The sequence below is a fragment of the Oncorhynchus tshawytscha genome, linkage group LG12 (genome assembly GCF_018296145.1).
Source record: "Oncorhynchus tshawytscha isolate Ot180627B linkage group LG12, Otsh_v2.0, whole genome shotgun sequence".
In the NCBI taxonomy this organism is placed as follows: domain Eukaryota; kingdom Metazoa; phylum Chordata; class Actinopteri; order Salmoniformes; family Salmonidae; genus Oncorhynchus; species Oncorhynchus tshawytscha.
Window position 1 is genome coordinate 8,174,270 of NC_056440.1, and position 16,755 is coordinate 8,191,024.

At 41.4% G+C, this 16,755-nt stretch overlaps 1 protein-coding gene across 2 annotated transcripts in view; it reads right to left on the reverse strand.

Moving 5' to 3' along the window:
* Positions 1–3,420: 3,420 nt before the first annotated feature.
* LOC112241563 (hyphally regulated cell wall protein 3) overlaps positions 3,421–16,755 on the reverse strand; it is a 29,154-nt gene continuing 15,819 nt past the window's right edge. Inside the window, exons 2-4 of one of the 2 annotated variants that reach the window (XM_042331273.1) lie at positions 11,077–11,362; positions 4,834–4,898; positions 3,421–4,743 (exon numbers count right to left, since the gene is read on the reverse strand). In XM_042331273.1, the coding sequence (XP_042187207.1) occupies positions 3,976–4,743; positions 4,834–4,898; positions 11,077–11,350 (1,107 nt within the window). In that variant the 5' untranslated portion in view covers positions 11,351–11,362 and the 3' untranslated portion in view covers positions 3,421–3,975. Of the gene's footprint in view, positions 4,899–11,076; positions 11,363–16,755 lie in introns of both variants that reach the window. The other variant, XM_042331272.1, reaches the window with a different exon arrangement.

Here is a 16,755-nt window from a genome sequence, read left to right on the forward strand (position 1 = left end):
TGGCTACCAGGCGGTGATACAGCCCGACAGGATGCTCTCAATTGTGCACCTGTAAAAGTTAGCGAGGGTTTTCAGTGACAAACCAATTTTTTTTCAGCCTCCTGAGATTGAAGAGGCGCTGTTGCGCCTTCTTCACCACACTGTCTGTGTGCATGGACCATTTCAGTTTGTCGGTGATATGTGAGGAATTTAAAACTTTCCACCTTCTCCACTCATCATTCCTGAAGTCTAGCTACATCTATGGGATTTTATGTTTTTCTGTCATGCATAATGTGCAGTAGCCTATATCTTATGTATTGGATAACAGCACAATCATTTGGTCTTTTCGGGGGTTGGGCTCATAAAATGTATTTAGGTAGCACCAGGCTTGCATTTTCCATCAAAGCCCTAATCAAATCCAGACATAGGCCTATTTATATACTTTATAACGCTTTTGAATGACACTTCCGGGTTTTGGCGGGAAATACGGGTTACCGGTATTTGACAGTTGTGGCTGTTTCACCATGTTGATGTATTATTTGTGTCTCTGCCATGTTTTTACTACCATGTTGTTGTCATGTTGTGTTGCTACCATGTTGTTGGTTGTGTTGTTACCATGTTGTTGTCATGTTTGTTGCTACCATGTTTTATCATGTTGTGTTGCTACCATGTTGTTGTCATGTTGTGTTGCTGCCATGTTGTTGTCATGTTGTGTTGCTACCATGTTGTTGTCATGTTGTGTTGCTACCATGTTGTTGTCATGTTGTGTTGCTACCATGTTGTTGTCATGTTGTGTTGCTGCCATGTTGTTGTGTTGCTGCCATGTTGTTGTCATGTTGTGTTGCTACCATGTTGTTATCATGTTGTGTTGCTGTTGTTATCATGTTGTGTTGCTGCCATGTTGTTGTCATGTTGTTGTCATGTTGTACCATGTTGTTATCATGTTGTGTTGCTACCATGTTGTTGTCATGTTGTGTTGCTACCATGTTGTTGTCATGTTGTGTTGCTGCCATGTTGTTGTCATGTTGTGTTGCTACCATGTTGTTATCATGTTGTGTTGCTGCCATGTTGTTGTCATGTTGTGTTGCTACCATGCTGTGTTGTTATGTGTTGCTGCTTTGCTATGTTGTTGTCTCTCTTTGTGTAGTGTTGTCCCTCTTGTCGTGATGTGTGTTTTGTCCTATATTTCTATATATTTTTATTTTTTATCCCAGTCCCTGTCCCGCAGGAAGCCTTTTGTCTTTTGGTAGGCTGTCATTTGTTCTTAACTGACTTGCCTAGTTAAATAAAAATAAATAAACAAAAAACCGTGAGAAAAGGGATTCATTCTAGGGATGGAACATTTGTAAAATACCGGGAAAATATTCAAATTTAGTTAAAATGGGAGTGTCGCGGAGAGGAAGAGGCGAAGCAAAATCTGTCCAAAATAAACCCAATGCGTTTCCATGGGTTTATTTTGGATATAAACTTGTTGCCTGCCTTCCCACCTTTGGGACAATGACTCCCATTGTTAAAGTGGAAACATGAGCATCTCGTCATTATATACAGATCTTGTATATAATCCAGAAGCAGAAATTGCGTGACAGTCTCGCTTTCCATTTCCCCTGAAAAACGAGAACATCCGATTTGGTAGAGACTATTATGAGTGTACTGGTAGGACATGTGACATCCAAGAAACTTTGAGAAAAAAAATACATTAAGTGCTGTATAGGAGTTGTGCCTGCTGTTCACACGCGTATCGACTCTCTCGTTGGCTAGAATGGTCCCAGCTGATCTCACCTCCTCCCGCTTGCCTTCCATCTTTGAGGTAGTTCCGTTGTTAGAGAGGTCACGTCTATCCTGTCAATGGGCTTGTTTGAGTGGTAAGGCCAAAGCAAAAGACTGCAGACAAAAGTCGAGGAGTGAAGGCTGGAGGAGGTGCATCTGCTACAGACAAAAGTCGAGGAGTGAAGGCTGGAGGAGGTGCATCTGCTACAGACAAAAATCGGACACTGATGTGGATTTCCAACCGCAAGGCTCAGTGCAACATGGCAGTGTTTATGAAAGGATTTTATTTATTTATTTAATATCGAAATAAACATGTTTCCAACCCCATATCACACATTTACAACCTTAAAATCATGTGTGAGCCTCAAATATCACATTAATTTGTACATATCCACTGTACACATATGAATCGCGGCAAAGTTGCTTCCTGTTTTTAGTCACGTCTTTGGTCACTTTAGTGTGGGTCAAACAATAACAACCTTATGATGGTTGACAATTGAGCCTCCCACTATGCAGGTGATGGCTTCAGGATGAAGCTGGTGAAGAGCAACTGAAAAAAACGTAGTTGAAACTTCATGACCTTTAATAAAAGGATTTTTGTAAAGTTCATGCAGTCGACATATTGATGCAAGTGAGATCATTTTATTGCCCCATAATGCAACACACTTTGAAAGGCTGTGACCAACGACTTGACAAATTGATCTACTTGAACGTACCCGATCTTTGCTGCAGTCATCTGCAAGTTTCTGCAGTTGCTCTTCAACAACTTCACCATGCAGCCATCGATCTGTGTTGTGGGAGGCTCGATTGTCAACCAATCGTTATGGTGTTTTTGTTTGAGTCATGCGAATGTGACCAAATACCTAATTGAAACAAGAAGTATCTTTGCAGGATTCATGTATAAATGAGGGTATTTGATTAATCTGGCCCAGATGAAAGTTTATTGTATTTGTTTTGGAACCGGGTTGCCTCCCATGCGTGAGCCAAAGCCCAAGGCGAAATCGGCTCAAAACAAAAGCAACGTAATTAAGCGCGTGAAGTAATTAGTAGGATTCTGGGTTTTCGCAAAAGTGATTGCTTTTGATAAAAACGCGTTGTCTGACTCAGTTAAAAATGTAAAAAAATCTATTTTTATGGAAAATATATGTTTTCAGGAAGATGCACCATGCTGCCTTGTTGACAACATGACTGAGCGGCAGAGATTACAGTTTGATTTGAGAGTCCAGTGAGTGTGTGGGTAGAATCCAGTGAGTGTGTGGGTAGAGACCAGTGAGTGTGTGGGTAGAATCCAGTGAGTGTGTGGGTAGAGACCAGTCAGTGTGTGGGTAGAGTCCAGTCAGTGTGTGGGTAGAATCCAGTGAGTGTGTGGGTAGAGACCAGTCAGTGTGTGGGTAGAGTCCAGTGAGTGTGTGGGTATGTCAGAATGTCAGTGTGTGGGTAGAATCCAGTGAGTGTGTGAGTAGAGTCCAATGAGTGTGTGGGTAGAGTCCAGTGAGTGTGTGAGTAGAGTCCAGTGAGTGTGTGGGTAGAGTCCAGTGAGTGTGTGGGTAGAGTCCAATGAGTGTGAATAGAGCACCGTAAGAATGTTAGTGCAAAAATAAGGTGACCAATGCAAATAGCCCGGGTAGCCATTTTATTAACTGTTCAGCAGTGTCATGGCTTGGGGCTGTTAAGGAGCCTTTTGGCCCTAGACTTGGCGCTCCGGTACCGCTTGCTATGAGGTAGCAGAGAAAACAGTCTATGACTTGGGTGGCTGGAGTCTTAGACAATTTTGAAGTTTGAGAGCTGCGCGCTTTCTCTGCCCGACATATTATATGCTATATGTGTGCAGCTCCCATGTGATAAATAATCTAAGTCACGAATGAACAGCTTTGGGAATCCATCAGTATAAAAAAAATAATAATAATCACATAACCTACATTAAAAATAGCATTATTACAATATATTTTTCACTGGCCCAAGTGGCCACTGACACGGTTGATCGACGGGCCTGGAGGGTTTCCAGAGGGCAGCCCTGTTTGCTGAAGAGCATGAGAAAAATGTTAAACATTACAATTCTTCAAAATATATTTTTTTCATTTAATTGTCAGGTTGTAAAATTCCAAATATTATGAGAAAAGCTTAAGAAAATAGTTTTACAATCCTCCTCAATTGTAAACTGGTCTTTGACAAGTAAATGGACCTAAATAAAGTATACCATATTGGCCCATCCTCTTGATCTAGAACGGCTCAGTTTTTGCAGGTGCCTTTGGCAGTGCTCTCCTTTGCAGTGCTCTTCAACACTGGTGTCTCCTTTGCAGTGCTCTTCAACACTGGTGTCTCCTTTGCAGTACTCTTCGCCGCAGTGCTCTCCTTTGCAGTGCTCTTCATCACATTGGCAGTGCTCTTCAACACAGTGGCAGTGCTCTTCTTTGCAGTGCTCTTTGCCACAGTGCTCTCCTTTGCAGTGCTCTTCCCCGCTGGTGTCTCCTTTGCAGTGGTAGTGTCCTCCTTTGCAGTGCTCTTTGCCACAGTGCTCTCCTTTGCAGTGCTCTTCGCCGCAGTGCTCTCCTTTGCAGTGCTCTTCACCGCTGGTGTCTCCTTTGCAGTACTCTTCACCGCTGGTGTCTCCTTTGCAGTGGTAGTGTCCTCCTTTGCAGTGCTCTTTGCCACAGTGCTCTCCTTTGCAGTGCTCTTCATCGCAGTGCTCTCCTTTGCAGTGCTCTTCACCGCTGGTGTCTCCTTTGCAGTACTCTTCACCGCTGGTGTCTCCTTTGCAGTGCTCTTTGCCACAGTGTTCTCCTTTGTAGTGCCCTTTGCTACAATGCTCTCCTTCATAGTGCTCTCCACCACAGTGGCAGTGCTCTCCTTTGCAGTACTCTTCGCCGCTGGTGTCTCCTTTGCAGTACTCTTCGCCGCTGGTGTCTCCTTTGCAGTGCTCTTCACCGCTGGTGTCTCCTTTGCAGTACTCTTCGCCGCAGTGCTCTCCTTTGCAGTGCTCTTCACCGCTGGTGTCTCCTTTGCAGTGCTCTTCACCGCTGGTGTCTCCTTTGCAGTACTCTTCGCCGCAGTGCTCTCCTTTGCAGTGCTCTTCACCGCTGGTGTCTCCTTTGCAGTACTCTTCGCCACAGTGCTCTTCGCCGCAGTGCTCACCTTTGCAGTGCCGTTTTGCGCTGGCAAGAGAGTTGTACATGAGCAGATTTATGAATATGTTAACAAACAAAATCTGATGCATGATTTTCAGTCAGAGTTTAGAAAAACATACTCCACTGATTCACGTCTACTTTAATTGACTGACTTCATCAGGAAAGAGATTGATGAGGGAAATCTCTGTAGAATGGTACTGCTTGACCTATAGAAGGCCTTTGATACAGCTAACCACTGTCTCCTAATCTCCAAACTGGAGGCTCTGAGGTTAAGCAGAATCCCTCTAGGCTGGGTAAAGACCTACTTGTCAGGTAGGGAGCCAGTGGTGGAGGAGATAATAAGCTATCTCTGTACAAACGGATCATTATTTTTGGGTCCAGACCTACAGTGCCAGTCACTAGTTTTAGAACACCTACTCATTCAAGGGTTTTTCTTTATTTTTACTATTTTCTACATTGTAGAATAATAGTGAAGACATCAAAACTATGAAATAACACATATGGAGTCATGTAGTAACCAAAAAAAGTGTTCAAGAAAATCAAAATGTATTTTATATTTGAGATTATTCAAATAGCCACCCTTTTCCGTGATGATAACTTTGCACACTCTTGGCATTATCTCAACCAGCTTCACCTAAAATGCTTTTCCAACAGTCTTGAAGGAGTTCCCACATATGCTGAGCACTTGTTAGCTACTTTTCCTTAACTCTGCGGTCCGACTCATCCCAAACCATCTCAATTTGGTTGAGGTCTGGTGAGTGTGGAGGCCAGGTCATCTGATGCAGCACTCCATCACTCTCCTTCTTGGTAAAATAGCCCTTATACAGCCTGGAGGTGTGTTTTGGGTCATTGTCCTGTTGAAAAATAAATTATAATCCCACTAAGCACAAACCAGATGGGATGGCGTATCGCTGTGGTAGCCATGCTGGTTAAGTGTCAGACAGTATCACAGACAGTGTCACCAGCAAACCAGCCCTACCCGATAACACCTCCTCCTCCATGCTTTACAGTGGGAACTACACAGATCATCCGTTCACCCACACCGCGTCTCGCAAAGACACGGCAACCAAAAATATGGAATTTGGACTCCAGACTAAAGGACAAATTTGAAGGACTAATGTCCATTGCTCGTGTTTCTTGGCCCAAACAAGTCTCTTCTTCTTATTGGTGTCCTTTAGTATTGGTTTCTTTGAAGCAATTCGACCATGAAGGCCTGATTCACATAGTCTCCTCTGAACAGTTGATGTTGAGATTAGAGGTTGACCGATTAATCAGCATAGCCGATTAATTAGGGATGATTTCAAGTTTTCATAACAATCGGTAATCAGCATTTTTGGACGCCGATTACATTGCATTCCACGAGGAAACTGTATGGCAGGCTGACCACCTGTTACACGAGTTACAGCAAGGAGCCAAGGTAAGTTGCTAGCTAGCATTAAACTTATCTTATAAAAAACAATTCATCTTCACATAATCACTAGTCAACTACACATAGTTGATGATATTACCAGGTTAACTAGCTTGTCCTGTGTTGCATATGATCAATGCAATGCCTGTTAATTTATCATCGAATCACAGCCTACTTTGCCAAATGGGTGATGTTTTAACAAAAGTGCATTCATGAAAAAAAGCACAATCGTTGCATGAATGTACCTAACCATAAACATCAATGCCTTTCTTTAAATCAATACACAGAAGTATATATTTTTTAAACTTGCATATTTAGTTAAAATAAATTAATGTTAGCAGGCAATATTAACTAGGGAAATTGTGTCACTTCTCTTGCGTTCATTGCACGCAGTCAGGGTGTATTTAACAGTTTGGGCCACCTGGCTCGTTACGAACTAATTTGCCAGAATTGTACATAATTATGACATAACATTGAAGGTTGTGCAATGTATCAGCAATATTTAGACTTAGGGATGCCACCCGTTCAATAAAATATAGAACGGTTCCGTATTTCACTGAAAGAATAAACATTTTGTTTTCGAAATGATAGTTTCCAGATTTGACCATATTAATGACCAAAGGCTCGTATTTCTGTGTTTAGTATATTATAATTAAGTCTATGATTTGATATTTGATAGAGCAGTCTGACTGAGCGGTGGTAGGCATTCATTCAAACTTTACTGCGTTTGTCAGCAGCTCTTAGCAACGCTTGAATCACAGCGATGTTTATGACTTCAAGCCTATCAACTCCTGAGATTAGGCTGGCAATACTAAAGTGCCTATTAGAACATCCAATTGTCAAAGGTATATGAAATACAAATGGTATAGAGAGAAATAGTCGACACGTCATAATTCCTATAATAACTACAACCTAAAACTTCTTAACTGGGAATATTGAAGAACTGGGAATATTGAACCACCAGCTTTCATATGTTCTGAGCAAGGAACTTAAACGTTAGCTTTTTACTTGGCACATATTGCACTTTTACTTTCTTCTCCAACACTGTGTTTTTTCCTTATTTAAACCAAATTGAACATGTTTCATTATTTATTTGAGACTAAACACATTTTATTTATGTATTATATTAAGCTAAAATAGAAGTGTTAATTGTTCATTCAGTATTGTTATAATTGTCATTATTACAATTATATAAAAATTGACCTGTTAATTAGTATCGGCTTTTTTTGGTTCTCCAATAATTGGTATCGGTGTTGAAAAATCATATTCAGTCGACCTCTAGTTGAGATGTCTCTGTTACTTTAACTCTGTGACGCATTTAATTGGGCTGCAATTTCTGAGGCTGGTAACTCTAATGAACTTATCCTCTGCAGCAGAGGTAACTCTGGGTCTTCCATTCCCGTGGCGGTCCTTCATCATAGCGCTTGATGGTTTTTGCGACTGCACTTGAAGAAACTTTTAAAGTTCTTGAAATTTTCCATATTGACTGACCTTCATGTCTTAAAGTAATGATGGACTGTCATTTCTCTTTGTTTATTTGAGCTGTTCATGCTATAATATGGACTTGGTCTTTTGCCAAATAGGGCTATCTTCTGTATACCCCCCCTACCTTGTCACAACACAACTAATTGGCTCAAACGCATTAAGAAGGAAATAAATTCCACAAATTAACCTTTAACAAGGCACACCTGTTCATTGAAATGCATTCCAGGTGACTACCTCATGAAGCTGGTTGAGAGAATGCCAAGAGTGTGCAAAGCTGTCATCCAGGCAAAGGGTGGCTATTTGAAGAATTCCAAAAACATATATTTTGATTTTCTTTATCACTTTTTTTTGGTTACTACATGATTCCATATGTGTTATTTCATAGTTTTGATGTCTTCACTATTATTCTACAATGTAGAAAATAGTATATAAAAAAAGAAAAACCCTTGAATGAGTAGGTGTTCTAAACCTTTTGACTGGTAGTGTAAAATGTGTAGATCCTCTGAAATCAGAGTGCAGTTAGGGGTTGAGATCCTGACTATTAAAACCTCTGTTAGCTACCTGAGGCTTAGGTGTCCCACATTAGACTGGGTTTGGTTTACATGATTATTTACGGTTCTGCGCCCAGATATCTAACCAATTACTTTCCCCGTGTTAGGAATGGACACAATCACAGCACCAGATCAGGTGTTGCTAATGTGTGCTTATACAGGTTCAAGAGTAATGCTGGGAAAGGTACTGTCTTGTAGTGGAATGAGTTGCCTCTGCCCATAAAAATGACATCCTCTCCTGGCAGCTTTAAAAATAAAGTGATGTCTTCTGGGCTCATTTGAATGTACCTTATGATGTCACTGCAATGATGAGATCGATGTTCTTCATCTTTGTTTTTTTGTTTTATTATCTCTGTCCTACTGTGTTCAACAGTGTTGGATCTTGCCAAGTAATCTTCAAGAGGACCGCAATGGAAATAAGTCCCAGACTGTATTGTGTGTTATCCTCCATGATTTAACAATGGAAATAAGTCCCAGACTTTATTGTGTGTTATCCTCCATGATTTAACAATGGAAATAAGTCCCAGACTGTATTGTGTGTTATCCTCCATGATTTAACAATGGAAATAAGTCCCAGACTGTATTGTGTGTTATCCTCCATGATTTAACAATGGAAATAAGTCCCAGACTTTATTGTGTGTTATCCTCCATGATTTAACAATGGAAATAAGTCCCAGACTGTATTGTGTTATCCTCCATGATTTAACAATGGAAATAAGTCCCAGACTGTATTGTGTTATCCTCCATGATTTAACAATGGAAATAAGTCCCAGACTGTATTGTGTTATCCTCCATGATTTAACAATGGAAATAAGTCCCAGACTTTATAGTGTGCTATCCTCCATGATTTAACCCATGTGCATACTGTATATGGCTTTTCAAGTTTTATGTGTGACTGTTTTTTTAAATGGTCAAATTAATCAACTAAACTAAGTCACTCATTTGCAGTGGTCTTGTTATCATTTTAATTTAAACCTGTAACAAAAACAATAATATCTCCAGGAAGCCATACAGTGCCTATAGAGAATCTACAACCCTGTGTAAGAAAATGTGATTAAAATTGATTTAATTGTCTTTTTTTTTTGTCGACTATCTACAAACAAAATAGTCTGTAATGTCAAAGTGAAAAACAAAAAAATATATATATATTTTTTTAGATTAAGTGAAAATTGATTAGATAAGTATTCACCCTGCTGAGTCAATACATGTTAGAATCACCTCTGACATCGACTGCAGTGGTGCGTCTTCTTGGCTAAGTCTCATGAGCATTGGCACACAATATTTGCCCATTATTATTTTCAAAATTCTTCAAGCTCTGCCAAGGGGTTGGGGATCATGGCTAGATAGCAATGTTCAAGTCTTGTCATTGATTTTCAAGCATATTTAAGTTAAAACTTGGCCAATCAGGAACGTTCACTGTCTTCTTGGTAAGCAACTCCTGTGTAGATGTGACTTTGTGTTGTAAGTTATTGTCCTGCTGAAAGGTGAATTCATCTCCCAGTGTCTGGTGTAAAGCAGACTGAAGCAAGTTTGACTCTAGGATTTGTTCCTGTGCTCCTTCCATATTTTAGTTATTTAATTAGTTAAAAAAAATAATCATATTATATTTTTATTTTCACTTTGACATTATGGAGTATTTTGTGTAGATCAATGACAGAACATTACAATTAAATCTATTTCAATCCCACTTTATAACACAACAAAATGTAAATAAAATTTCAAGGGGGGGTGTAAGCCTTCTACAGGCACTGTATGTTCAACGATTAGCGACATTACACTTAACTGAACAAAAATATAAAGGCAACAATTTCAACCATTTTACTGAGTTACAGTTCATATCAGAAAATCAGTCAATTGAAATAAATTCATTAGGCCCTAATCTATAGATTTCACATGACTGGGCAGGGGCGTAGCCATGGGTGGGCCTGGGTGGGCATAGACCCACCAACTTGGGTCAATCAGAATTAGTTAAAGATAGAAATACTCCTCAGTTTCATCAGCTGTTTGGGTGTCTGGTCTCAGACAATCCCGCAGGTGAAGAAGCGGATGTGGAGGTCCTGGGCTGACGTGGTTACACATGGTCTTAGGTTGTGAGGCCGGTTGAACGTACTGCCAAATTGTCTAAAATGGTGTCAGTGGAGGCTTATGGTAGAGAAATTAACATTAAATTATTTTAGAGTTGCCTTTTATTGTCCCCAGCACAAGGTGCACCTGTGTAACGATCATGCTGTTTAATCAGCTTCTTGATATACCACACCTGTCAGGTGGATGGATTATCTTGGCAAAGGACAAATACTCACTAACAATGATGTAAACAAATTTGTCAACAACATTTGAGATAAATAAGCTTTTTGTGCGTATGGAACATTTCTGGGATCTTTTATTTCGGCTCATAAAACATGGGACCAACACTGTACATGTTGTGTTTATATTTTTGTTCATTATAGTTCTAAATATCAGGTTTCTCCTCAAAGTGACGATGGTAATTATTTACAATATGTTCACTTGAACAGTATTCTCCTGTGGTCTGGTCCAAAATTATTGGCACAGGTTAAAGAAGGAGTTTTATGCCTTGAGACAAATGAGACATGGATTGTGTATGTGTGTCATTCAGAGGGTGAATGAGCAAGACAACATATTTAAGTGCCTTTGAACAGGGTACGGTAGTAGGTGCCAGGTGCACCGGTTTGTGTGTGTCAAAAACTGCAACGCTGCTGGGTTTTTCACGCTCAACAGTTTATGACCTGTAATTCGGTATTACCTCTTTTGAGAATGTTTGCTTTTGTCTTCAACTCGTGAGCAAGTGTATTCTGGTTCATGTTCTTCAGGATATTAATTGTGACGCCCAGAGCTCCATTCTCTTTGTATTTGTTCACTATCAGCTCCACGGTATTCTCCCTGCTTGTGTCGCGATCCAACTCGCTTTTTTTGATGGGCTCATAGCCACGCCTCTGGTGCCTGATCAGGAGCCACTGAAATCTCTTCATCTCGTCACTCGTCACCTCATCCAGAATGTTGACCAACACCTGCTCCATTGTTGATGATCACTGCCATGGACAAAAGAATCAGAAACCTATATCATCAACTCCCTTTTCATCTGTAGTATAATAATGATCACTGTAGTACTAACAGCCTGAGTAAGGGCTTGGTTGAAAGTGTGAAACTTTATCATGTACCATTGACACCATGTGAATTTGGGAGGGAGGTACAGTGGTCCAATGACTGTCAATGCATCTGTCTGTAATAGGGGAAACTCAGGTATAGAAAGCACAACAGAAGGTAGGCTACAATAAATCAGGTTTAATACAATACGAGTTGTAACAAGGGAACAATAAGCCACATGGGAACATTTAGCTGAAATGTGTGCCCTCTACTGGCGGAAATCAACAACACACTGAGGTGCGGAAGGCTGCCCAAATTAGGCAGCAGGGGTACTCTGACGCGTTGCTCTATTGTGCTCTGGACACCGCATCTAAGCGATGGTTTTTGATGAAAGCAGTGCAATGAGGAATAGAAATTAAATCAACGCAATTAGTCCGACCGAGAAGTTGTGAAGACGGCCATGTTGGCGTGGTACTAGGGTAAACCTATGCTTCAGGAACAGTCCGGCATTACAACATCAACTTTTTCCTCCAAGTTAGCATGCTATGTTAATTACAGTTCATGAAATACGAGTTAGACTAGATATTTGTTTTTATACCGTTATTTAAAGCTAGAATCCTAGGAAGGTGTATCATTTTGTTATCTGCATCTTACGGGACCGTGGTTGTTGTGGATGGCTGTTGACAAACGTATATGGGTGACAAACGTATATGGGTGGCTGTTGACAAACGTATATGGATGGCTGTTGACAAACGTATATGGGTGGCTGTTGACAAACGTATATGGGTGACAAACGTATATGGATGGCTGTTGACAAACGTATATGGATGGCTGGCAAACGTATGGATGGCTGACAAACGTATATGGATGGCTGTTGACAAACGTATATGGATGGCTGTTGACAAACGTATATGGGTGGCTGTTGACAAACGTATATGGATGGCTGTTGACAAACGTATATGGATGGCTGTTGACAAATATGGATGGCTGTACAAACGTATGGATGGCTGTTGACAAACGTATATGGATGGCTGTTGACAAACGTATATGGATGGCTGTTGACAAACGTATATGGATGGCTGTTGACAAACGTATATGGATGGCTGTTGACAAACGTATATGGATGGCTGTTGACAAACGTATATGGGTGGCTGTTGACAAACGTATATGTGTGTTTTTTAACCCAATAATGGGTGAATTGAAGAAGTTTATTAAGCTGCCTATCTATTGTTGTTATTGCGACCAGTGGACAGCCAGTGAAAAATGTGCTCTTGCCAATAGCTGTGCAACAGGGTTGGTTATGTTTCCACGTGCCTCTAAAGAAATGTGTATTTAATGTTCAAGCATTCTTATTGGTTAGTTCAACTCTGATGACAATAAGGTGTGTTGTGATTGGCCCCGCTTGCAGATAGGGGGAGATCGCGAACGTCAGGTCTTCCCAGTATGAAAATGTGATGCAAGGGGTAGGTCACGTTCTGAATACTATTTTCTATTTTACAATGTGTACAAGTTTGCTGTACGTTACTGATTTATACATGTGTGGGTATATGGTACCTGTTAGGGCTTGAGGGGCTTTCTGGGATGTGCTTTGGCATATGATTGCTGTAAATAAGTGTGTTAGCTAGCATGCACCGATGTAATGGTCACATAAGCCACTGCTAACACAGTTGTCTTCATGCTACAGATTTTACCATCGACAGCCATCAATACCGTTCAGCCCTGCACAACTAAGGTGCTGTTTCCCATTTAACAACAGAAATAAATGCTCAACTGGGACCACTGGCCGAAGTGATTTATTTTGAGAAAACACAACGCATGGAGAGTACATATACATCTGTTACAGCTGCAGAGTGTGGATCTTTTGGAATAAACGTTCGAGGGACTTCTACTCTTCTAAACTCAAATCAAATTTTATTTGTCACATACACATGGTTAGCAGATGTTAATCTAGTAATCTAACTAACAATTCCAAAACTACTGTCTTATACACAGTGTAAGGGGATAAAGAATATGTACATAAGGATATATGAATGAGTGATGGTACAGAGCAGCATAGGCAAGATACAGTAGATGGTATCGAGTACAGTATATACATATGAGATGAGTATGTAAACAAAGTGGCATAGTTAAAGTGGCTAGTGATACATGTATTACATAAAGATGCAGTAGATATAGAGTACAGTATATACGTATACATATGAGATGAATGATGTAGGGTATGTAAACATTATGTTGACAAACGTATATGGATGGCTGTTGACAAACGTATATGGGTGGCCATGGAGAACAAGAGCACCTCCTCCCAGCTGCCCACTGCACTGAGGCTAGGTAACACGGTCACCACCGATAAATCCATGATTATCGAAAACTTCAATAAGCATTTCTCAACGGCTGGCCATGCCTTCCGCCTGGCTACTCCAACCTCGGCCAACAGCTCTGCCCCCCCGGCAGCTCCTCGCCCAAGCCTCTCCAGGTTCTCCTTTACCCAAATCCAGATAGCAGATGTTCTGAAAGAGCTGCAAAACCTGGACCCGTACAAATCAGCTGGGCTTGACAATCTGGACCCCCTATTTCTGAAACTTTCCGCCGCCATTGTCGCAACCCCTATTACCAGCCTGTTCAACCTCTCTTTCATATCGTCTGAGATCCCCAAGGATTGGAAAGCTGCCGCAGTCATCTCCCTCTTCAAAGGGGGAGACACCCTGAACCCAAACTGTTACAGACCTATATCCATCCTGCCCTGCCTATCTAAGGTCTTCGAAAGCCAAGTCAACACAGGTCACTGACCATCTCGAATCCCACCGTACCTTCTCCGCTGTGCAATCTGGTTTCCGAGCCGGTCACAGGTGCACCTCAGCAACACTCAAGGTACTAAACGATATCATAACCGCCATCGATAAAAGACAGTACTGTGCAGCCGTCTTCATTGACCTTGCCAAGGCTTTCGACTCTGTCAATCACCATATTCTTATCGGCAGACTCAGTAGCCTCGGTTTTTCGGATGACTGCCTTGCCTGGTTCACCAATTACTTTGCAGACAGAGTTCAGTGTGTCAAATCGGAGGGCATGCTGTCCGGTCCTCTGGCAGTCTCTATGGGGGTGCCACAGGGTTCAATTCTCGGGCCGACTCTTTTCTCTGTATATATCAATGATGTTGCTCTTGCTGCGGGCGATTCCCTGATCCACCTCTACGCAGACGACACCATTCTATATACTTTCGGCCCGTCATTGGACACTGTGCTATCTAACCTCCAAACAAGCTTCAATGCCATACAACACTCCTTCCGTGGCCTCCAACTGCTCTTAAACGCTAGCAAAACCAAATGCATGCTTTTCAACCGATCGCTGCCTGCACCCGCATGCCCGACTAGCATCACCACCCTGGATGGTTCCGACCTTGAATATGTGGACATCTATAAGTACCTAGGTGTCTGGCTAGACTGCAAACTCTCCTTCCAGACTCATATCAAACATCTCCAATCGAAAATCAAATCAAGAGTCGGCTTTCTATTCCGCAACAAAGCCTCCTTCACTCACGCCGCCAAGCTTACCCTAGTAAAACTGACTATCCTTCCGATCCTCGACTTCGGCGATGTCATCTACAAAATGGCTTCCAACACTCTACTCAGCAAACTGGATGCAGTCTATCACAGTGCCATCCGTTTTGTCACTAAAGCACCTTATACCACCCACCACTGCGACCTGTATGCTCTAGTCGGCTGGCCCTCATTACATATTCGTCGCCAGACCCACTGGCTCCAGGTCATCTACAAGTCCATGCTAGGTAAAGCTCCGCCTTATCTCAGTTCACTGGTCACGATGGCAACACCCATCCGTAGCACGCGCTCCAGCAGGTGTATCTCACTGATCATCCCTAAAGCCAACACCTCATTTGGCCGCCTTTCGTTCCAGTACTCTGCTGCCTGTGACTGGAACGAATTGCAAAAATCTCTGAAGTTGGAGACTTTTATCTCCCTCACCAACTTCAAACATCAGCTATCTGAGCAGCTAACCGATCGCTGCTGCTGTACATAGTCTATTGGTAAATAGCCCACCCATTTTCACCTACCTCATCCCCATACTGTTTTTATTTATTTACTTGCTCTTTTGCACACCAATATCTCTACCTGTACATGACCATCTGATCATTTATCACTCCAGTGTTAATCTGCAAAATTGTAATTATTCGCCTACCTCCTCATGCCTTTTGCACACATTGTATATAGACTCCCCCCTTTGTTTTCTACTGTGTTATTGACTTGTTAATTGTTTATTCCATGTGTAACTCTGTGTTGTCTGCTCACACTGCTATGCTTTATCTTGGCCAGGTCGCAGTTGCAAATGAGAACTTGTTCTCAACTGGCCTACCTGGTTAAATAAAGGTGAAATAAAAAATTTAAAAAAAATAATATTAAGTAGCATTGTTTAAAGTGGCTAGTGATATATTTTACATCAATTCCCATTCCTCCCTGGTATTGTGAACAAGTTTGGACCGCGATCTTTTACATATGTGTATATATAATATTTAATGTAATTCGTGCTGATATATACAGTGCCTTGCGAAAGTATTCGGCCCCCTTGAACTTTGCGACCTTTTGCCACATTTCAGGCTTCAAACATAAAGATATAAAACTGTATTTTTTTGTGAAGAATCAACAACAAGTGGGACACAATCATGAAGTGGAACGACATTTATTGGATATTTCAAACTTTTTTAACAAATCAAAAACTGAAAAATTGGGCGTGCAAAATTATTCAGCCCCCTTAAGTTAATACTTTGTAGCGCCACCTTTTGCTGCGATTACAGCTGTAAGTCGCTTGGGGTATGTCTCTATCAGTTTTGCACATCGAGAGACTGACATTTTTTCCCATTCCTCCTTGCAAAACAGCTCGAGCTCAGTGAGGTTGGATGGAGAGCATTTGTGAACAGCAGTTTTCAGTTCTTTCCACAGATTCTCAATTGGATTCAGGTCTGGACTTTGACTTGGCCATTCTAACACCTGGATATGTTTATTTTTGAACCATTCCATTGTAGATTTTGCTTTATGTTTTGGATCATTGTCTTGTTGGAAGACAAATCTCCGTCCCAGTCTCAGGTCTTTTGCAGACTCCATCAGGTTTTCTTCCAGAATGGTCCTGTATTTGGCTCCATCCATCTTCCCATCAATTTTAACCATCTTCCCTGTCCCTGCTGAAGAAAAGCAGGCCCAAACCATGATGCTGCCACCACCATGTTTGACAGTGGGGATGGTGTGGTCAGGGTGATGAGCTGTGTTGCTTTTACGCCAAACATAACGTTTTGCATTGTTGCCAAAAAGTTCAATTTTGGTTTCATCTG